Source organism: Procambarus clarkii, chromosome 6 (genome assembly GCF_040958095.1).
Source record: "Procambarus clarkii isolate CNS0578487 chromosome 6, FALCON_Pclarkii_2.0, whole genome shotgun sequence".
In the NCBI taxonomy this organism is placed as follows: domain Eukaryota; kingdom Metazoa; phylum Arthropoda; class Malacostraca; order Decapoda; family Cambaridae; genus Procambarus; species Procambarus clarkii.
This window is the reverse complement of record NC_091155.1, coordinates 24,634,506-24,657,803: the sequence shown is the minus strand read 5'-3', so window position 1 is coordinate 24,657,803 and position 23,298 is coordinate 24,634,506. Positions and strand designations below refer to the sequence as shown.

At 42.3% G+C, this 23,298-nt stretch overlaps 1 protein-coding gene across 1 annotated transcript; it reads right to left on the bottom strand.

The window, feature by feature from the left end:
• Nucleotides 1–2,829: 2,829 nt before the first annotated feature.
• On the bottom strand, nucleotides 2,830–4,407 carry LOC138355608 (serine/arginine repetitive matrix protein 5-like). The gene has a single exon (XM_069310925.1). The coding sequence runs from the start codon at nucleotides 4,405–4,407 to the stop codon at nucleotides 2,830–2,832; it is 1,578 nt and encodes a 525-aa protein (XP_069167026.1).
• Nucleotides 4,408–23,298: the final 18,891 nt, after the last annotated feature.

Genomic DNA, 23,298 nt, shown 5'->3' with positions numbered 1-23,298 from the left:
AAAGGATCGGCTGATCATTAATATTCAGAAATCAGACCTCTCTCTCTCAGCCATACCTCCCTACCCTCCCTACCCCTCTTCTTGCCCTCAACCTGCCAGGGTATAAACAAAACAGTGGTATCGTATTATCCATAAATAAATACCTCCGTTGAGTGCAGGTTGCCGAGACCAGAATTTGTGGAGCGCTTCTTTCAGGGCTGCTGCTTCGGGGGGTAAGGCTTTTTTGTTGACCTCGAGAGTAATGGGGGCGGGGGTCGTCAAGTAATTGGGAGAGACTGCAGGCATGGGAAGTGGGGAGGGGAGAGGGGTTCTTCGAACTTGGCGGAGGATCGTTGATCATGGGGAAGACTTCGGGCATAATAAGACCTTCGAGCATTCGAGTTTCTTCAAGCAGGAAAGTTCTTCGAGATTGGGCAAGGGTTTTCGAGCATTGTGGAGGGTCTTTGAGCATTGTGGATGGTCTTTGCGCATTGTGGAAGGTCTTCGAGCATTGTGGAGGGTCTTCGAGCATTGTGGAGGGTCTTCGAGCATTGTGGAAGGTCTTTCGAGCATTGTGGAAGGTCTTTGAGCATTGTGGAAGGTCTTCGAGCATTGTGGAAGGTCTTCGAGCATTGTGGAGGGTCTTTCGAGCATTGTGGAGGGTCTTTGAGCATTGTGGAAGGTCTTCGAGCATTGTGGAAGGTCTTTGAGCATTGTGGAAGGTCTTTGAGCATTGTGGAAGGTCTTCGAGCATTGTGGAAGGTCTTTGAGCATTGTGGAAGGTCTTCGAGCATTGTGGAAGGTCTTTGAGTATTGAGAAGGATCTACAAGCATGGGGAAGGGTGCCTGGTGCTCCTCAACAATAGATGTTAGTCTTCTAACTTGACGAAGAGACTTCAGGGAAAAATTTTCGAATTCGAGTGCTCTGTGGACATATTTATCACCTTGTTAATATCCATCTTCACCTTTCAAGAGAATGTAAATTAAAATTAAGAAATCCCTCTTCCTAATGGAATTTTCTAATCCCTGGAATTAGGTTTGTCATCTAACTCTACATTTTCATAAAGAATTTATATCTATTGTACTCATCCCAAAAGTGAATTAAATGGAGCCTACAGCAGTCATTGAAGACTAACATTGTCTTATTATTAACTAATTATGTTGTGCAAACAAGTATCCTTTATTGTAAAGTATCCTTTACATTGACCTCTTGGGTTGAGAGTGTGGCCAATACTTACGGAGCTGTGAAGTTGTTTAAAGTCACTGCTTAAAGTAGGGAGTCGGTCGGCCAAGCGGACAGCACGCTGGACTTGTGATCCTGTGGTCCTGGGTTCGATCCCAGGCGCCGGCGAGAAACATTAGGCATAGTTTCTTTCACCGTATGCCCCTGTTACTTACCCTACCCCAAGATGTAACCACCCCCCATCCCTGGCACTTATATACTACTAAGTGAACAGAGGCAGTAGATTAAATGAAACGTGGCCATCCATTTCTGTCCCTCCATGAAATCGAACCCAGGAACCCCAGTTGTAAGTCGAGACTGAAACCAAGTGTTTGATTCAGAAAAGACTAGATCCAGGAGCTTAAACTTCCCTTGTAAGCTTCATGCAAATAATATATATGTATATATATATATATATATATATATATATATATATATATATATATATATATATATATATACCTTAAAACAAATCTCTATTTAAACCCTTTATAATCAACGCCAAGTTACCTTAAAGAATCAAGTGTTTTTAATTTACATCGATCGGGGAGTTAAAATTATTATTATTAATATCTTTATTGACAAAAATTAATTAAATTTTTGCCTAATCTGAGGAATTCAATTAAGTCTTATTAGAGTGAGGATAATGCTGGTATTCACTGCAACGTAATAGTCTCACAGCAATGGAGTAGAATTCAGATGATGTTGAAAGGAATTCAAAGTTGAGAGGATGGGGATAAATTCAGATGATGCAGCGAAATTATCAAACAACTTGATTTAACGTTGTCAGCGACGGAATCCCTGTAAGAAGTAGCGCTTGGAGCGAGCATAAATAATATCACGGACACTCTAATACATGCCTGAGGATGCACAGAGACAATCACTGTAAATATATCTAAAGTAGTATGTAAAAATTTCGCTGAATGCTATATACTTCATCCTCAATAAGATTTATCCAGCACGTTAATTTCTTCGCGATTGATTGTTAGTTCGTCTCGTGTTGTTGATGAAGACAGTGTAGTGAAGATGGCTGCAGCAGTAGAGGGTGGGGAAGGTAGTGAAGGTTGTAATAGATGGAGAAGGTTGTGAGAGGTCTGGAAGATGGTAAGAGGTTAGAGAAGATGATAGAGGGCAGGGAAAGTGGTGAAGGGTACGCCAGGTGGAGACAGAAACATGTGGAGACATAAGACATAAAGGGTGAGATCTGGAACGAATCGTATTATTTTTCTTATGTTTTTCTTTCACTTGAGAAGAAAGTTGAAAAATTAAGTCTCCAAAAGTTCATTGTACAATTTGATTATGGCCTGACTCTTAGAGGTGCGTTTCATTGATCCTTGTCAACATTTTCAAAGGCAGAAAATATAATAATACACACACTTACACCGTCCAAATACATACACCTGCACTCTCCAAATACACACACACACCTACACTGTCTAGGTACACCACTACACTCTCCAGATATATACACCTGCACTCTTTAGACACACACACACACCTACAGCTCCTCAGGTACCTTAACAGCGTCCAAATAACAAAACTCAATGATTCTACAATTGATGTGAAGGTGTAGCGACACTCTGTAAAGGTTAACAGGAGAAAATTGAATTCTATTTAGTCAAACACCTTCATACGACAACATGTGTTGGGCGGGTGTTTGTTTTTGCTTCTATACAAGTGGTGTAATTTTTAGCATTATATATATGTTTTTGCTTCTGATGTCCTTGCTGTGGGCATCGCTGACTTGTTCTTTGTTGATGGTGGTCTCCAAGCTTGTTCTTTGTTGATGGTGGTCTCCAAGCTTGTTCTTTGTTGATGGTGGTCTCCAAGCTTGTTCTTTGTTGATGGTGGTCTCCAAGCTTGTTCTTTGTTGATGGTGGTCTCCAAGCTTGTTCTTTGTTGATGGTGGTCTCCAAGCTTGTTCTTTGTTGATGGTGGTCTCCAAGCTTGTTCTTTGTTGATGGTGGTCTCCAAGCTTGTTCTTTGTTGATGGCGGTCTCCAAGCTTGTTCTTTGTTGATGGTGGTCTCCAAGCTTGTTCTTTGTTGATGGTGGTCTCCAAGCTTGTTCTTTGTTGATGGCGGTCTCCAAGCTTGCTCTTTGTTGATGGCGGTCTCCAAGCTTGTTCTTTGTTGATGGTGGTCTCCAAGCTTGTTCTTTGTTGATGGTGGTCTCCAAGCTTGTTCTTTGTTGATGGTGGTCTCCAAGCTTGTTCTTTGTTGATGGTGGTCTCCAAGCTTGTTCTTTGTTGATGGCGGTCTCCAAGCTTGTTCTTTGTTGATGGTGGTCTCCAAGCTTGTTCTTTGTTGATGGTGGTCTCCAAGCTTGTTCTTTGTTGATGGTGGTCTCCAAGCTTGTTCTTTGTTGATGGTGGTCTCCAAGCTTGTTCTTTGTTGATGGTGGTCTCCAAGCTTGTTCTTTGTTGATGGTGGTCTCCAAGCTTGTTCTTTGTTGATGGTGGTCTCCAAGCTTGTTCTTTGTTGATGGTGGTCTCCAAGCTTGTTCTTTGTTGATGGCGGTCTCCAAGCTTGTTCTTTGTTGATGGTGGTCTCCAAGCTTGTTCTTTGTTGATGGTGGTCTCCAAGCTTGTTCTTTGTTGATGGTGGTCTCCAAGCTTGTTCTTTGTTGATGGTGGTCTCCAAGCTTGTTCTTTGTTGATGGTGGTCTCCAAGCTTGTTCTTTGTTGATGGTGGTCTCCAAGCTTGTTCTTTGTTGATGGCGGTCTCCAAGCTTGTTCTTTGTTGATGGTGGTCTCCAAGCTTGTTCTTTGTTGATGGTGGTCTCCAAGCTTGTTCTTTGTTGATGGCGGTCTCCAAGCTTGTTCTTTGTTGATGGTGGTCTCCAAGCTTGTTCTTTGTTGATGGTGGTCTCCAAGCTTGTTCTTTGTTGATGGCGGTCTCCAAGCTTGTTCTTTGTTGATGGTGGTCTCCAAGCTTGTTCTTTGTTGATGGTGGTCTCCAAGCTTGTTCTTTGTTGATGGTGGTCTCCAAGCTTGTTCTTTGTTGATGGCGGTCTCCAAGCTTGTTCTTTGTTGATGGCGGTCTCCAAGCTTGTTCTTTGTTGATGGCGGTCTCCAAGCTTGTTCTTTGTTGATGGTGGTCTCCAAGCTTGTTCTTTGTTTGTCGTGGTCTCCAAGCTTGTTCTTTGTTGATGGTGGTCTCCAAGCTTGTTCTTTGTTTGTCGTGGTATTGCACTTATTATGCTCATTGTTTTTGTAATGTGTTGCTGTTACATACCGGGTGCTCCAGGAGGATGTACTGGCGAGTGCCATAGAGGTCTGGAGTGCCATAGAGGTCTGGAGTGCCATTGAGGTCGAGAATGACATAAGCACAATTATGAAACACAATGTAAACACCAGAGTCTCGCGGCTGTCTAACTCCTTCCTGCCAATAGATTACAAAATAATATCAACAAAAATAATGAACAACTGTGGAAACTTACAAGAGAGAAGAGGATAAGTTTTTGCTCGAGTTACCGGATCAACCAGGCTGTGATGGCTAGCTGGGCTTTCGGCTGTAGAACAACTCTCAAAAATATTAACAGGTTATCACAGGCATTTTTTTGTTTCAAAACATCACCGTATTCATAAACAGCAAAAGGCATTATCATAGAGTTGGGGAGGACTGGATGTTGTTAGGTAAACCCTACTCTCCTTACCCCAACATTCATCCGGTTTACCCCATCGGCTTACTTTACTATAATTTTTTTCAGGAGTCAGGCGATTATACTTGCCATAGTACGGCTGTGACAGTATATATGGTTGAAACAGATATACTAAATTCACTTATTTTCTTCCCCGACTTTGAGAGAGACGTCAAGGATTAGGGAGGTATTCCTGGAGCTCCAGCAGGCGCCTCGTTGATGATGACGGCACAGTAGAGGATGTCATCAACATCCCTCACCGCCCCCTTGATGATCCACCGTCCAGCACCGTCCCTGGAGTCACAGTTCAGCACCGTTCCTTGAGTCACAGTCCAGCACCGTCCCTGGAGTCACAGTTCAGCACCGTTCCTTGAGTCACAGTCCAGCACCGTCCCGCGACGAGTCAAACGCCATCGTGACCACAAAAGCCTGACCTTCAAACGCCGCTCCAGGGAGACCATCGATTGATCTCTCTATTCCAGTCCTGGTGACCTGGTGATCCACCCACAACAGCCTGCTACACCGTCGTTAATGACCCAGTTTTCAGATTGGATTCCAACGAATAGGCCTGCCGGGTCCATCCAGTCGGACGAGCGACCTCAACCTTTTCATTAGGTCGCTATTATGTCGTCAGTAAAATGTTTCAGTCTAATACAACGGTTGTGTTGCACGAAAGGCCTATCGTGCAACACCGCAACTAGGCCGTCGAGCAGGTAAAGAGTGAGAGTCCCTCGCCTTCCCCCTCCTGGTAGGGCGGAGACCTGTATGGACCAGTTTTTTTGTGGAGTCTCACCTCTGGAGAGAACACACATGCCATATGGAAGCTGTGGTCCGCCGGCGCGCAGCCTTCCTTACACCGTCTTGTAAGGGGGTCGACTTGAGATGTGCGCGAGGCTGTCATCTGTGTATGACATCCTGTCATATATCAGTGAAACGAACCAATTACAAGCGAGAATTTTTTGGTCATGGTATTGCCATGGATAAAATATGTTGCCACTAATAAAAATTTCAGTGCCTTACATATTATTTATATGTATTCTGCTGATTTTGATTTAAGTAACTGACTTAGCTCGAGTGGAAAGAGGTACCTGGCGGGCTTTGTTCCTGGTTCTACGTGGTCTTCCACTCACAAAATTTCATGCAGAGAGAAATTGTGTATCCTTATAAATCGACTAGGTAACATTTAAAATATATCAAATTGTAACACTCATAAATAAGGCTACTGTATCAGTCAACACACAATTAGTTCATGGGCAGTAAGGCAATATTTAACAGTCTGCACTAACCTGTTTTTGGGTCTTCCTTCACTCTTAACTGCTTCAATCTTATTGATTAAATATAATTAAATTGACCAACAAACTATATATCTCTAAATAGTTTAATATTTGTTTAAGAATGGAATAGAAACTTGAAGTGTTCTTGGACCTTGAATATACCTCTGGGTATATATGAGATTCCGTCACTAGTCCTGTGTAATTTTCTGGATGTAGAGGAATAGTCTTAGATAATTCAGTTGGCTGACGTGGCAACAGTATTACCAAAATCATCTGGGTTTAATGATGACCACACCGCCTGGAGCCGTTGTTCTCTGTTGTGTTGATCATCTCTCCTGTTGACCTCATGTGAGGGCACTACCAAGAATTTATTTATCTGGCTTAACTACAGTATAGTACACTTAACTACTGTTAATAGCCATCCACTTTTACTGGTAGGTATTTATTTAATTCGATTAAGATTATCACAAGAGAAAGAGTTTATGATACCTGTTTGTGTTCTATTTCATTTGATTAGACTTAAAATTGTTCAAACTCCTGTGTTAAATGTACTCCACAAGATCCACATTTATTATGAGGAATACATAATGGAATACACACATATGTATGGTTTCCCATCTTAGAGAGAGATTTAGATGGCTAATCTAGAGAGATCTAGATTTAAGATGGTACTTCCTCAAGTCCAGTTTGAAGAACATATATTGGAATAGTGTCTTGTGGGTTTTTCCATATAATTTTGGTTATTTGTGGGAATTCCACATCAAGTATAATGTCAGAGTAAACACACAACCTAATTGCAACTTTGTATCAACAATAAGTTACAGCATAATATTTGAACATTGGCCTATACCCGTACCAACCCAGCCTCCAGTCCTGCCAACCCAGATAAGGCCTCTGACGATCCAGTATATCAAATGATCAACAGTTAATACGCAAAAAAGCTGTAAAATGTCCTTGTCTTGGAAGGTGATCTATGGCTCACCTTCCAAGACAAGGACAGACGAAAATGTTTCCATTCCGCTGATTAGCCTTGTGATTCAATAGCCACGACTGCAGCTGAAACAAATCAGTCAAACCAAGAGGAAATCTAACCTTATCAGCCTCCCGGATGGCCCCTGAATCACACTAAAGAGATGAGGAACAACACCGCGATCGGTGAGCCGACCAACATAAACAAAGCCATCGATCGAGACACACATCATGATGTCTAGACCACACACTAGAATGTGAAGGGACAACGACGTTTCGGTCCGTCCTGGACCATTCTCGAATCGATTGTGAATGGTCCAGGACGGACCGAAACGTCGTCGTCCCTTCACATTCTAGTGTGTGGTCTGGTCATCATACTTTAGCCACGTTATTGTGACTCATCGCCTGCATCACGATGTCGTGAGGCAGAGAGAGAGAGAGAGTAAGAGAGTACTCACCAGGGCGCGTCCGGGCGGTACTGACAAGTACAGTAACATGCCTTGCAAGGTAATCATCGCTATTACTCGACCGCAATGACGGTTCTGAGGCCATTAATTCGTACTCCTACTTAGTGAAGGGTTAGCGGTTGATCCCCTTTCACGACCGATCATTGCAATAGTGCTTCATTTCCAACACGTGCCTTGCAATTTTTTTGTATTTTTTGTATTGAAACCGCAACCCGTTCTCGCAAATTCGTAAAGTCAATATTGACTTATTAACTACGTGCATAGGTGATATACTAAACATAATAGATACCCCTAAAAAGATTCATAGAAAACACCGACCTTACCTAACCTTGTTAGCATCTTAAGATAAGCATCTTATTGCTTCGTAATTACAATTATTACTTAACCTATACCTATTATAGGTTAGGTAATAATTGTAATTATGAAGCAATACGATGCTTATCTTAAGATACTAACAAGGTTAGGTAAGGTCGGTGTTTTCTATGAATCTTTTTAAGGGTATCTATTATGTTAAGTATGTCACCTATGCCCATATTTAATAAGTCAATATTGACTTATTAAATTTGCGAGAACGGGTTGTGAAACCGAGATAGAATTGCTATCAAATGGGGTTTCTCGTGAGCGGCTAAAGGCCTGGCTTTAAAGTACAAAGTATTCTTGAGTGTATGAGTACATCTCACAAGAGTGTGTGTAGAGTGAAGTTGCCGAGTGAATGAGCAACCAGCGTAACTCAACTCAGACTCAACGAATGCATGCCCAACCGCTTGGGCTGGACGGTAGAGCGACGGTCTCGCTTCATACAGGTCGGCGTTCAATTCCCACCCGTCCAAGTGGTTGGACACCATTCCTTCCCCCCCCCCCCCGTCCCTTCCTAAATCCTTATTCCTAACCCCTGCTCTATAGTCGTAATGGCTTGGCGGTTCTGATAGTTCCCCCCCCCCCTCAACGAATGCAGTGAATGAATATAAATACCCTGGTAGAAGAAAAAGGGTAGTGGAGGGGGAGGGGGTGGAGAAGAGGGGGCGTGGGGGGGGTGAGGGATAGCAACGGTGTGGGGGTAGGCCCTCAGGGCAGTAAGTGTGGCAGTAAGGCACACCTACATAGGGGCATGGTGAACTTTTGATGTTATTATGGTTTGTCTGATGGAATGACTCAAGATCTCCTTGCTTCTTAATTAGCACACAGCTGTTTGTGTGACGTTAGACTAGCCTATCTTCCCCTTCTCTAGCTAGTCACTTAGACTGGTGGGTACAGCGACGGCCTCGATTCTTGCAGGTCGGCGTTCGATTCCCGATGGTTCACGTGGTTGGGCACCATTCCTTCCCGCCGTTTTATCCTAAATCCTCATATACCTTCTAAGTGCTTTATAATCGTACTGGCTTGGTGCTGTTTCCTAACAATCACCTTCTTAACTACTTGCACATTAAATACACATTTTCTAACATCTCTATAGTTCATATAATTCCCGTTGTCTGTGACAGTAAACCTGTACTTAGGTTTATTAATGCCCCTTCGCCCCCCCCCCCTTCCTCCCCCAAGGCCGAATACTGACCTTCCCTTGGGATGCAACCCACAACAGTGGCCTGAATCGCTGAGATATACTGCTAGATAAGTAGAGGAATGAGGAGGTAAGAAACTTACATATTCGTTTCGACCTGCCCGGGAATCGCACTCGGGTCCAACTGGTTGTGAGCCGACTACCTTCACCACCGCGCTAAAATGCGCTTGATCATTTAATTTCATTAATTTCTCATCCAGGTGATCTCACTTGTTCTATTTCCTTATGCCTGTGTAATTCCCCATCCCGAATTATTATTTGCATTTAGATTTTAATGTAATTTTGTTATGTTCGTTACCTTGTTATATAGTCATACTGGCATAGGGCTTTCTCCTCTAAATTACCTTTTCTTACGTGCATTACCTTGAATTGTGTCGGGATACAGACGGATTTGGTGAAATCTGCGCCACCTTACAGAGGTGCCTCAATCTGGCCTCACCTCTGGTCTCTCTCTCTCTATGTAAACATCGGACAATTCCTGTCTGCAGTGGTCGGCAATTTTGTCCTCTGTATGTCGTGCCCGTCAATGGGGGTCTGTTGTTATCCAGATGATGGTATTGTGCTCAAGAGCTCTGGCTGTCAAAAAGTTCACTCTTGTGTTGTCTTACGCTGGATCGGTTTTATTTCTTCCAGATCTCTTAGATCATTCGTTTGTTATGGTCATTGATCTTTTCGATTCTTGTTCGGTAGACCAGTTCCGCCTTTGCTTATTATCTTATTCTGGTCATCAGTCTCTTTATTTCTGTTCGATGAATCAGTTACTGCTATTTAGTCGTAATCCTCACTAAAATGCAGTTTTCGATGCACTTGCTTAATTCAACCTAGTGACTTTGAAACTTAGTGAGTTGTAGACAAATTATATATTTTTTTAATTATTTTCTACCACAGACGTGGCCAGACATTTACAGCGCTAACCAGCATATATACATTTTCTTCTGTCCTCCATGGACCGGGTTAGAGATCTGTTAAACATATAGTTCAGGGATTTATTGAACAATCAACACAAATTATACTGTCAAAATATGTTGATGCCCTTTGGTAATAGTACTATTTTCTAACTGCTTATGTCTCCAAAGTATAGAAAATAGCTCTTATTTCCACCTCAAACTTTTCTGTGGCCTTTTATCGCCTTCTAGATATCTTGACGGTACTTGAAGGCTGCCGACTCCTTATGTAGAGTCGGCAGCCTTTGGATACCTTCAAGACGTCTTCCCTAAGTTGACTGGGTCAATAGTCAAAGCAAAGTTTGAAGGGGAATAACAGGCATTTTTAATCATTTGGAGGCATAAGCTATTAGATCTTACTATCCAGGAAACAAAAAATTGTGTTACATTGTGCTGTTATTCTCTCTCTGACAGTTTTGTTTGGTGTGACTGTTAAGCTGGCGGTAGTTAATATGTTCCTGTTTGTTTTTGTATAAATTGTTAATTAATGTGCGTCCCCTTTCCTCCTAATTACCACTTGAAAACTTATGAGGCATAAGTGTGCATTCATCTAGTTGTGCTTGCGGGGGTTGAGCTCTGCTCTTTCGGCCCGCCTCTCAACTGTCAATCAGTCAACTGTTACTAACTACTAACTATTTTTTTTTCACACACACACACACACAGGAAGCAGCCCGCAGCAGCTGTCTAACTTCCAGGTACCCATTTACTGCTAGGTAACAGGGGCATGAGGTTGAAAGAAACTCTGCCTATTATGTTTCTGGCCTCGCCGGGAATTTAACCCGGGCCACAGGATTACGTGCCCAGCTTGCTGTCCACACATCCACTGGCACCCTAAAGGCTCCCAAAGTGCGCGCACGTGTGTATGTGTGCGTGTGTGTGCGTGTGTATATGTATGCACTCACGTACGTGCATGCGCGCTAACACATTAGTTGATAATGAAGAAAACGTGGGTCAGGACTCGCGGTGCAGCTGATGGCAATTCCCCGCACTCTCGTGCTATAACCGACCTCGTCGGCTTGACATGCCACGTGGAGACTCGTCCATGTTGTTGTGACGGCGCCGTGATCTCGGGACATCACGACTGCGAGCGAAACCCTCCGCGTTGTGATCCAGTGCTCCGTAATACCAGGACACAGACGTATCGATCGTCCCAGATGCGGATACCTGTATAATTTGAGGGTGTCAGGGGGGTGTGGAACAACCTTTCATTACAAGTGAGGAAGACTGCTATAATTGGCGTGAATAATCAAACTGCTTCTACCGTGGCCGCCAGACTGTATGTAGCCTTGGTAGTCTTAATGTGGGGGACTTTTGACCCTTACGGTCTGTCTGGGGTCGGTCCTGTGATTTGATTCCTGGTCCTTGATAGCGTCTTTGGTCTATTCTTAGAGGCTAAGGGATGTTTGAGGCCTATCCCATGGATAACGTTTAGCTACTGGCGATACTGGTAGTTTATCCTAAGTGTACAGTGGTACTCTGGGGTCTATTTTTCTACATTAGTGGTACTTCAGGACATTAGAAAGTCCGTAATGGTACTTGAACCTTTAACAATACCTCAAGTGGTACTTTAGGTTTAAACTAAGACTAATGGTAGCAGAGATCAATCCCCCAATATCTAATGGTACCTGAAGTTCATACTTAGGCGGTGGTTAGAGGTCGTAACCTCTGTCTAAACCGGCGTCTTGTCTTTGGTCTTAATTAAGCAGTACCTTTGACCAGCCGTCTGGTACTCTAGTACTACTTAAGGGACCGATCAGCTTCCCATACGAAACCTGTTCATCTTTCCTCAATCATGGTGGCTTAGTTTACATTTATTAAACAGTTTACGAGCTTTGGAGCCCTACGAGGTTGTCTATGCCAAAAATAACCTCAGGTTGCGAGGTTTCAAAACTTGTAAACTGTTTAATAAACGCAGCCTAAGTCGCCATGATCGAGTAAAGATGGACTGGTTTCGTAATTGGACTCGTAAATGTTTGATGAATGCTGCCTCTCACCTGTTTTCATTGGTTTCTGTTGACTATCTCTTTATTTCTCGCGGCCGTTTATACAGTGTTTGGTTGTTTGTCTGGCTGTTTGCTCCTGATCGACGGGAAACACTCGCGAGAGACGTAAACAAGAGGGGCACTAAAACACACTCACCCAAACTACCCACTTGACCTAACGATCCTAAGCATAGAAAACGCTGGATTTGTATGAGTCGCTGCTTTTTATTGTTGACCATCTGTACGTTGGGGGCCACAGTGTACAGTGAGACTCATTGAGAGAACGGGGGTGTGCAGTCAGGTAATAAGGGAGCCTGGTCGGCCTGAGCGGACAGCACGCTGGACTTGTGATTCCTGTGGTCCCTGGTTCGATCCCGAGCGCCGGCGAGAAACAATGGGCAGAGTTTCTTTCACCCTATGCCCCTGTTACCTAGCAGTAAAATAGGTACCTGGGTGTTAGTCAGCTGTCACGGGCTGCTTCCTAGGGGTGGAGGCCTGGTCAAGGACCGGGCCGCGGGGACACTAAAGCCCCGAAATCATCTCAAGATAACCTCAAGAAGGAAGAAGATAAAGGCTTTCCGGATGAGAACAGCCATCACCCCGCCTTCCTAATAGAGCGTCGCATTTAGACGTATACTCTACCTAAGGTCAACTACTCGAATCGAATCCATGACCCTATAACAGGTAAGCAGGGGATGAGAGACTGTGGCGAGGATGCAGAAGACTTGAGCAGGGAACATGGCACAAGTCGGGGGAGGAGGAGGAAGGTATAGCACAGTGGCCCAACCACCTCGGGTTTGACTTGGCCTGTGTTACTATACGGCGTTCTTATTGTCCTTTTGCATCCTTCGGCGTCGCACAGGGGCCCGGGTCCTAGGCAGCTGGTCAACCCGTTCTCGCACTTTCCTATAGTCAATATTGACTTATTAAATACGTGCATATGTGACATACTAATTTATTGTAAATATTTTAGTTTACCTTGAAAAGCTTCATAGAAAACACCGACCTTACCTAACCTTCTTAGTATGTTAAGATAAGGATCTTATTGCTTCGTAATTACAAATATTACTTAACCTATACCTATAATAGGTTAGGTAATAATTGTAATTGCGAAGCAATAAGGTGCTTATCTTAACATACTAAGAAGGTTAGGTAAGGTCGGTGTTTTCTATGAAGCTTTTCAAGGTAAACTAAAATATTCACAATAAGTTAGTATGTCACATATGCACGTATTTAATAAGTTAATATTGACTATACGAAAGTGCGAGAACAGGTTGAGCTGGTGGTGGTAGTTACTGGTGTTACTTCACTCTTAGTGCTTCGTTCCCTGGTCTTCTGACTTTGGAGTTCTTCTTACTTCTTTCTTCTGACTTTTTCCATCAAGCTTGGGTCGTTGGTGTTCTTGGGCTTGGTGGTAGTCTTACTTCTTGTTGAACAAATCCCCAAGGGCCGTGACGAGGTGATCGTGATACCAACAATCGTTGTATTAGAAATTAGTATCGGCTCACGAAATTGACATATTGTCCCGTTTTCTGTCCTCTGGTAAGTTAGGATAATGGCACTTTAGTACGTTAGTTTCTGGCCGTCGGGGAACCTCAGGAGGACAAGGGGTTGAGATGTTAGACGTAATGTGATGCCTGCGTCTGTGGTGACGTGTTTTGGGTGCTGTAGCGACTTCTGGCCAGCTCACGTGTACTGGGTATGACGCCAGTGTGATGTCACCTGACATACTTCTGGCCAGCTCACGTGTACTGGGTATGACGCCAGTGTGATGTCACCTGACATACTTCTGGCCAGCTCACGTGTACTGGGTATGACGCCAGTGTGATGTCACCTGACATACTTCTGGCCAGCTCACGTGTACTGGGTATGACGCCAGTGTGATGTCACCTGACATACTTCTGGCCAGCTCACGTGTACTGGGTATGACGCCAGTGTGATGTCACCTGACATATACTCGTGTGGTCGAGGTCACGTGTGGCTGCTACTTTCCTTCCCAGACCTTCAAAAAAAAAAGTAACCCGAGAAGCTATTTTTGCGTTTTCACCGCTTTTGTTTAGCGTACACAAACAGCTTTATCTACAGGACCCAGGAATCTCTGCGCTCCCAGGACGTCACTCGCCTAGAATATCTGTAGGGTACGTGAGTGGAACAATGCAGCCGTTTGTGATCAGATATGTACATATGTAGCCCATTTCCTTTCATCTGATGCCTCTGTTCACCTAGCAGATCAGTAGGTACCTGGATGCCTCCTGGAGAAAGTGAATAGCTGGCCTAGGAAGAACCTATATTAGCCTAGGAAATAGGCTTCGAGTTCCCTAGTAATGGGGAAAATAACATTATATGGCCATTAAAAGAGAGAGAACGGCCCCCTAGGTCCCATTCAGTCACTAATTCGTCTTTGATTTACTTGATTCGACCCGGAAACAACACCCCCCAAGACAGGAAACAGAAAAACCCCTTTCACAATAAGATAACCATCATGTCTTAGCCTTGACCCTGGGCTATTGGTCATCTCAAGCTCTCCTAAGCCAAGAGGGACCCGTCCTGTCGCCACACAATGGTCACCCTCTTCCTTGTGGACCTGTGCCGTCACACGGAGGGAAAAAAAACTCGAAGGAAAAGAAAACTGACTTGTTGGTCTGGTGTCTCTGTGATGCCTCGCGCCTCAGGACTTTCACTGCACAACCCGTCCGCTGATCTATTTTTTTTTTTACTGATTTAACAACTTTGCAACTGCAACTCCAAAGTTTTCCTCCATTGCTGGTCCCTTAACTAAAAGGAGTGAGCTACGAGGAAGGAATAGAGACTGCACCCACGATGAAAAAAAGAAAGAAAGGGAAGGGAAAGCCGTGACATGATAACGATATACACAGTTCTAAGAGACATAAACATAGTGGTCAGTTCCTGAATGTTTAGCATTGGTGAAAGAGTTGTGAGCAAGTGAATGAGCTGAAAGAGGAGGTAATTGAGACAAACTCTATCAGCAGAATGAATCATATGAAGCAAATAGACGTGAGCAATTGCAAAAGATATCTTCCAACAGAACAACAACACCAAGGAGATGAAGCACACCTTTCAAGTGCCATTGGGCTTGGTGCCTGCATGGCTGGGTTGCTGATGGTACAGTGGTGAGTGGTCAAGCCAGGATACCGGATTGTCTGAGTAGTTGGCTTGGAGTCAAGCTGGGAGACTGGCTTAGAGTCTAGCTGGGTGGATGGTCATATTTCCGATAGGCATCGTTTGTTGAAAACTGCAGGAGGGGGGGGAGGGGGAGGGGGGCAAAATATGACCCATCGCCGTTTTCAATAATTGGCATATTTTCGGTATAAAAAGTCGTAATTTGAAGATGAAATAGGTGCAGAGAGTCAGAATTCGGCTCAAAAATCTCACTCAGGAGTCAAGTTTCCGACATTTCAGATATTTTGAAAACTGCAGGGGGGTTTGGGCACAACATGACCAATCGCCGTTTTCAATAATTGGCATATTTTCGGTAAAAGAAGTCGAATTTTATAAATGAAAATATGTGCAGAGAGTCAGAATTCGGCCCAAAAATAACCCTCAGGAGTCAAATTTCCGACTTTTCGGATATTTTGAAAACTGCAGGGGAGTTTGGGCAAAATATGACCCATCGCCGTTTTCAGTAATTAGCATATTTTCGGTATAAAAGTTCGTAATTCAAAAATGAAAATAGGTGCAGAGAGTCACAATTCGGATCATAAATAAAGCTCGAGAGTCAAATTTCCGACATTTACGATATTTTGAAAACTGCAGGGAGGCTTGGGCAAAATATGACCCATCGCCAATTTCTGTAATTAGCATAATTTCGGTATAAGTGATCGTAATTTGAAAATGAAAATAGGTGCAGAGAGTCAGATATCGGCTCAAAAATCATGCTCAGGATTTAAATTTCCGGTATTTCATATATTTTGAAAACTGCAGGGGGGTTTGGGCAAAATATGACCCATCACCGTTTTCAGTAATTAGCATATTTTCGGTATAAAAGTTCGTAATTCAAAAATGAAAATAGGTGCAGAGAGTCAGAATTCGGCTCAAAAATTACGCTCAGGAGTCAAATTTCCGACATTTCATATATTTTGAAAACTGCAGGGGGGGTTTGGGCAAAATATAATCCATCGCCGTTTTCAGTAATTAGTGTAATTTCGGTATAAAAGGTCGTAATTTGAAAATGAAAAAAGGTGCAAAGAGTCAGAATTCGGCTCAAAAATCACGCTCAGGAGTCAAATTTCCGACGTTTCATATATTTTGAAAACTGCAGGGGGGTTTGGGCAAAATATGACCCAGCGACGTTTTCAGTAATTAGTATAATTTTGGTATAAAAGGTCTTAATATGAAAATAAAAATAGGTGCAGTGAGTAAAAATTCGGCTCAAAAATCACGCTCAGGAGTCAAATTTCCGACATTTCAGATATTTTGAAGACTGCAGGTTGGTTTGGTCATAATATGACCCATCGCCGTTTTCAGTAATTAGCATATTTTCGGTATAAAATTTAGTAATTTGAAAACGAAAATAGGTCCAGAGAGTCAGAATTCGGCTCAAAAATCACGCTTAGGAGTCAAATTTCCGATATTTCATATATTTTGAAAACTGCAGGGGGGTTTCGGCAAAATATGACCCATTGCCGTTTTCAGTAATTAGCATAATTTTGGTGTAAGTGGTCATAATTTGAAAATGAAAATAGCTGCAGATAGTCAGAATTCGGCTCAAAAATCACGCTCAGGAGTCAAATTTCCGACATTTCAGATATTTTGAAAATTGCAGGGGGGTTTGGGAAAAATATGACCTGTCGCCGTTTTCAGAAATTAGCATATTTTCGGTATAAATGGTCGAAATTTGAAAATGAAAATAGGTGCAAAGAGTCAGAATTCGGCTAAAAAATCACGCTCAGGAGTCAAATTTCGGACATTTCAGATATTTTGAAAACTGCAGGGGGGTTTGGGCAAAATATGACCCATCGCCGTTTTCAGTAATGGGAATATTTTCGGTATAAAAAGTTGTAATTTGAAAGTGAAAATAGGTGCAGAGAGTCAGAATTGGGCTCAAAAATCATGCTCAAGAGTCAAATTTTGGAGTTTTCAGATATTTTGAAAACTGCAGGGGGGTTTAGGCAAAATATGACCCATCGCCGTTTTCAGTAATGGGCATCTTTTCGGTATAAAAAGTTGTAATTTCAAAGTGAAAATAGGTGCAGAGAGTCAGAATTCGGCTCAAAAATCACGCTCAAGAGTCAAATTTCGGACATTTCAGATATTTTGAAAACTGCAGGGGGGTTTGGGCAAAATATGACCAATCGCCGTTTTCAGTAATTGGCAGATTTTCGGTATAAAAAGTCGGAATTTCAAACTGCGAATAGGTGCAGAGAGCTAGAATTTGGGTCAAAAATATGGCTCAGGTATCGAATTTGGGATGTTTGGGATATTTTGAAAACTGCAGGGGGGTTTGGGCAAAATGTGACCCACAGCCGCTTTCAGTAATTGGCATATTTTTGGTATAAAAAATCGGAATTTCAAATTGCGAATAGGTGCAGAGAGCCAGAATTTGGGTCCAAATTATGGCTCATGTATCGAATTTGGGATGTTTGAGATATTTGTAAAACTGCAGGGGGGTTTAGGCAAAATGTGACCTACCGCCGCTTTCAGTAATTGGCAGATTTTTTTTATAAAAAGTCGGATTTTCAAACTGCGAATAGGGGCAAAGAGCCAGAATTTAGGTCCAAAATATGGCTCAGGTATCGAATTTGGGATGTTTGGGATATTTTGAAAACTGCAGGGGTGTTTGGGCAAAATATGACCCATCGCCATTTTCAGTAATTGGCATATTTTCGGTATAAAAAGTCGTAATTTGAAAATGAAAATAGGTGCAGAAAGTCAGAATTCGGCTCAAAAATCACGCTCAGGAGTCAAATTTCCGACATTTCAGACATTTTGAAAACTGTAGGGGGGTTTGGGCAAAATATGACCCATCGCTGTTTACAGTAATTGGCATATTTTCTGTATGAAACGTCGCAATTTGAAACTGAAAATAGACTCAGAGAGTCAGAATTCGGCTCAAAAAAACACGCTCAGGAGTCAAATTTCCGACATTTCAGACATTTCGAAAACTGCAAGGGGATTTGGGCAAAATATGACCCATCGCCGTTTTCAGTAATTGGCATATTTTCGGTATGAAACGTCGTAATTTGAAACTGAAAATAGGCGCAGAGAGTCAGAATTCGGCTCAAAAATCACGCTCAGGAGTCAAATTTCTGACATTTCAGACATTTTGAAAACTGCAGGGGGGTTTGGGCAAAATATGACCCATCGTCGTTTTCAGTAATTGACATATTTTTGGTATAAAAAACGTCGTAATTTGAAACTGAAAATACGTGCAGAGAGTCAGAATTTGGCTCAAAAATCACGTTCAGGAGTCAAATTTCCGACATTTCAGACATTTTGAAAACTGCAGGGGGGTTTGGGCAAAATATGACCCATCGCCGTTTTCAGTAATTGGCATATTTTCGGTATGAAACGTCGTAAATTGAAACTGAAAATAGGTGCAGAGAGTCAGAATTTGACTCAAAAATCACGCTCAGGAGTCAAATTTCCGACATTTCAGACAATTTGAAAACTGCAGGGGGGTTTGGGCAAAATATGACCCATCGCCGTTTTCAGTAATTAGCATATTTTCGGTATGAAACTTCGTAATTTTAAACTGAAATAAGGTGCAGAGAGTCAGAATTCGGCTCAAAAATCACGCTCAGGAGTCAAATTTCCGACATTTCAGACATTTTGAAAACTGCAGGGGGGTTTGGGCAAAATATGACCCATCGCCGTTTACAGTAATTGGCATATTTTCGGTATGAAACGTCGTAATTTGAAACTGAAAATAGGCGCAGAGTCAGAATTCGGCTCAAAAATAACGCTCAGGAGTCAAATTTCCGACATTTCAGACATTTTAAAAACTGCAGGGGGGTTTGGGCAAAATATGACCCATCGCCGTTTACAGTAAATGGCATGTTTTCGGTATGAAACGTCGTAATTTGAAACTGAAAATAGGCGCAGAGAGTCAGAATTCGGCTCAAAAATCACCCTTAGGAGTCAAATTTCCGACATTTCAGACATTTTGAAAACTGCAGGGGGGTTTGGGCAAAATATGACCCATCGACGTCTTCAGTAATTGGCATATTTTCGGTATGAAACCTCGTAATTTGAAACTGAAAATAGGGGCAGAGAGTCAGAATTCGACTCAAAAATCACGCTCAGGAGTCAAATTTCCGACATTTCAGACATTTTGAAAACTGCAGGGGGGTTTGGGCAAAATATGACCCATCGCTGTTTACAGTAATTGGCATATTTTCGGTATGAAACGTCGTAATTTGAAACTGAAAATAGGCGCAGAGAGTTAGAATTCGGCTCAAAAAACACGCTCAGGAGTCAAATTTCCGACATTTCAGACATTTTGAAAACTGCAAGGGGGTTTGGGCAAAATATGACCCATCGCCGTTTTCAGTAATTGGCATTTCTTCGGTATGAAACGTCGTAATTTGAAACTTAAAATAGGCGCAGAGAGTTAGAATTCGGCTCAAAAAACACGCTCAGGAGTCAAATTTCCGACATTTCAGACATTTTGAAAACTGCAGGGGGGGTTTGGGCAAAATATGACGCATCGCCGTTTTCAGTAATTGGCATATTTTCGGTATGAAACGTCGTAATTTGAAACTGAAAATAGGTGCAGAGAGCCAGAATTCGGCTCAAAAATCACGCTCAGGAGTCAAATTTCCGACATTTCAGACATTTTGAAAACTGCAGGGTGGTTTGGGCAAAATATGACCCATCGTTGTTTTTAGTAATTGGCATATTTTCGGTATAAAACTTCGTAATTTGAAACTGAAAATAGGTGCAGATAGTCAGAATTCTGCTCAAAAATCACGCTCAGAAGTCAAACTTCCGACATTTCAGACATTTTGAAAACTGCAGGGGGGTTTGGGCAAAATATGACCCATCGCCGTTTACAGTAATTGGCATATTTTTGGTATGAAACTTCGTAATTTGAAACTGAAAATAGGTGCAGAGAGTCAGCATTCGGCTCAAAAATCACGCTCAGGAGTCAAATTTCCGACATTTCAGACATTTTGAAAACTGCAGGGGGGTTTGGGCAAAATATGACCCATGGCCGTTTAAAGTAATTGGCTTATTTTCGGTATGAAGCGTCGTAATTTGAAACTGAAAATAGGTGCAGAGAGTCAGAATTCGGCTCAAAAATCACGCTCCGGAGTCAAATTTCCGACATTTCAGACATTTTGAAAACTGCAGGGGGGTTTGGGCAAAATATGACCCATCGCCGTTTTCAGTAATTGGCATATTTTCGGTATGAAATATCGTAATTTGAAACTGAAAATAGGCACAGAGAGTCAGAATTCGGCTCAAACATCACGCTCAGGAGTCAAATTTCTGACATTTCAGACATTTTGAAAACTGTAGGGGGGTTTGGGCAAAATATGACGCATCGGCGTTTTCAGTAATTGGCATATTTTCGGTATGAAACGTCGTAATTTGAAACTGAAAATAGGTGCAGAGAGTCAGAATTCGGCTCAAAAATAACGCTCAGGAGTCAAATTTCCGACATTTCAGACATTTTGAAAACTACAGGGGGGGTTTGGGCAAAATATGACCCATCGCCGTTTTCAGTAATTGGCATATTTTCGGTATGAAACGTCGTAATTTGAAACTGACAATAGGTGCAGAGAGTCAGAATTCGGCTCAAAAATCACGCTCAGGAGTCAAATTTCCGACATTTCAGACATTTTGAAAACTGCAGGGGGGTTTGGGCAAAATATGACCCATCGCCGTTTTAAGTAATTGGCATATTTTCGGTATGAAACGTCGTAATTTGAAACTGAAAATAGGTGCAGAGAGTCAGAATTCGGCTCAAAAATCACGCTCAGGAGGCAATTTTCCGACATTTCAGACATTTTGAAAACTGCAGAGGGTTTGGGCAAAATATCACCCATCGACGTTTTAAGTAATTGGCATATTTTCGGTATGAAACGTTGTAATTTGAAACTGAAAATAGGCGCAGAGAGTCAGAATTCGGCTCAAAAAACACGCTCAGGAGTCAAATTTCTGACATTTCAGACATTTTGAAAACTGCAAGGGGGTTTGGGCAAAATATGACCCATCGCCGTTTTCAGTAATTGGCATATTTTCGCTATGAAACGTCGTAATTTGAAACTGAAAATATGTGCAGTGAGTCACAATTCGGCTCAAAAATCAGGCTCAGGAGTCAAATTTCCGACATTTCAGACATTTTGAAAACTGCAGGGGGGTTTGGGCAAAATATGACCCATCGCCGTTTTCAGTAATTGGCATATTTTCGGTATGAAACGTCGTAATTTGAAACTGAAAATAGGCGCAGAGTGTTAGAATTCGGCACAAAAAACACGCTCAGGAGTCAAATTTCCGACATTTCAGACATTTTGAAAACTGCAAGGGGGTTTGGGCAAAATATGACCCATCGCCGTTTTCAGTAATTGGCATATTTTCGGTATGAAACGTCGTAATTTGAAACTGAAAATAGATGCAGAGAGCCAGAATTCGGCTCAAAAATCACGCTCAGGAGTCAAATTTCCGACATTTCAAAAACTGCAAGGTGGTTTGGGCAAAATATGACCCATCGTTGTTTTTAGTAATTGGCATGTTTTCGGTATGAAACGTCGTAATTTGAAACTGAAAATAGGTGCAGAGAGTCAGAATTCTGCTCAAAAATCACGCTCAGAAGTCAAACTTCCGACATTTCAGACATTTTGAAAACTGCAGGGGGGTTTGGGCAAAATATGACCTATCGCCGTTTACAGTAATTGGCATATTTTTGGTATGAAACTTCGTAATTTGAAACTGAAAATAGGTGCAGAGAGTCAGCATTCGGCTCAAAAATCACGCTCAGGAGTCAAATTTCCGACATTTCAGACATTTTGAAAACTGCAGGGGGGTTTGGGCAAAATATGACCCATGGCCGTTTAAAGTAATTGGCTTATTTTCGGTATGAAGCGTCGTAATTTGAAACTGAAAATAGGTGCAGAGAGTCAGAATTCGGCTCAAAAATCACGCTCCGGAGTCAAATTTCCGACATTTCAGACATTTTGAAAACTGCAGGGGGGTTTGGGCAAAATATGACCCATCGCCGTTTTCAGTAATTGGCATATTTTCGGTATGAAATGTCGTAATTTGAAACTGAAAATAGGCACAGAGAGTCAGAATTCGGCTCAAACATCACGCTCAGGAGTCAAATTTCTGACATTTCAGACATTTTGAAAACTGCAGGGGGGTTTGGGCAAAATATGACGCATCGCCGTTTTCAGTAATTGGCATATTTTCGGTATGAAACGTCGTAATTTGAAACTGAAAATAGGTGCAGAGAGTCAGAATTCGGCTCAAAAATCACGCTCAGGAGTCAAATTTCCGACATTTCAGACATTTTGAAAACTACAGGGGGGGTTTGGGCAAAATATGACCCATCGCCGTTTTCAGTAATTGGCATATTTTCGGTATGAAACGTCGTAATTTGAAACTGAAAATAGGTGCAGAGAGTCAGAATTCGGCTCAAAAATCACGATCAGGAGTCAAATTTCCGACATTTCAGACATTTTGAAAACTGCAGGGGGGTTTGGGCAAAATATGACCCATCGCCGTTTTAAGTAATCGGCATATTTTCGGTATGAAACGTCGTAATTTGAAACTGAAAATAGGTGCAGAGAGTCAAAATTCGGCTCAAAAATCACGCTCAGGAGGCAATTTTCCGACATTTCAGACATTTTGAAAACTGCAGAGGGTTTGGGCAAAATATCACCCATCGACGTTTTAAGTAATTGGCATATTTTCGGTATGAAACGTTGTAATTTGAAACTGAAAATAGGCGCAGAGAGTCAGAATTCGGCTCAAAAATCACGCTCAGGAGTCAAATTTCCGACATTTCAGACATTTTGAAAACTGCAGGGGGGTTTGGGCAAAATATGACCCATCGCCGTTTACAGTAATTGGCATATTTTCGGTATGAAACGTCGTAATTTGAAACTGAAAATAGGCGCAGAGAGTCAGAATTCGGCTCAAAAATCACGCTCAGGAGTCAAATTTCCGACATTTCAGACATTTTGAAAACTGCAGGGGGGTTTGGGCAAAATATGACTCATCGCCGTTTTCAGTAATTGGCATATTTTTGGTATAAAAACCCGTAATTTGAAAATGAAAATAGGTGCAGAGAGTCAG

Excerpts from the sequence above, each read along its gene's own strand:
- LOC138355608 (XM_069310925.1), bottom strand. The coding sequence starts at position 4,407 with ATGAGCATAATAAGTGCAATACCACGACAAACAAAGAACAAGCTTGGA.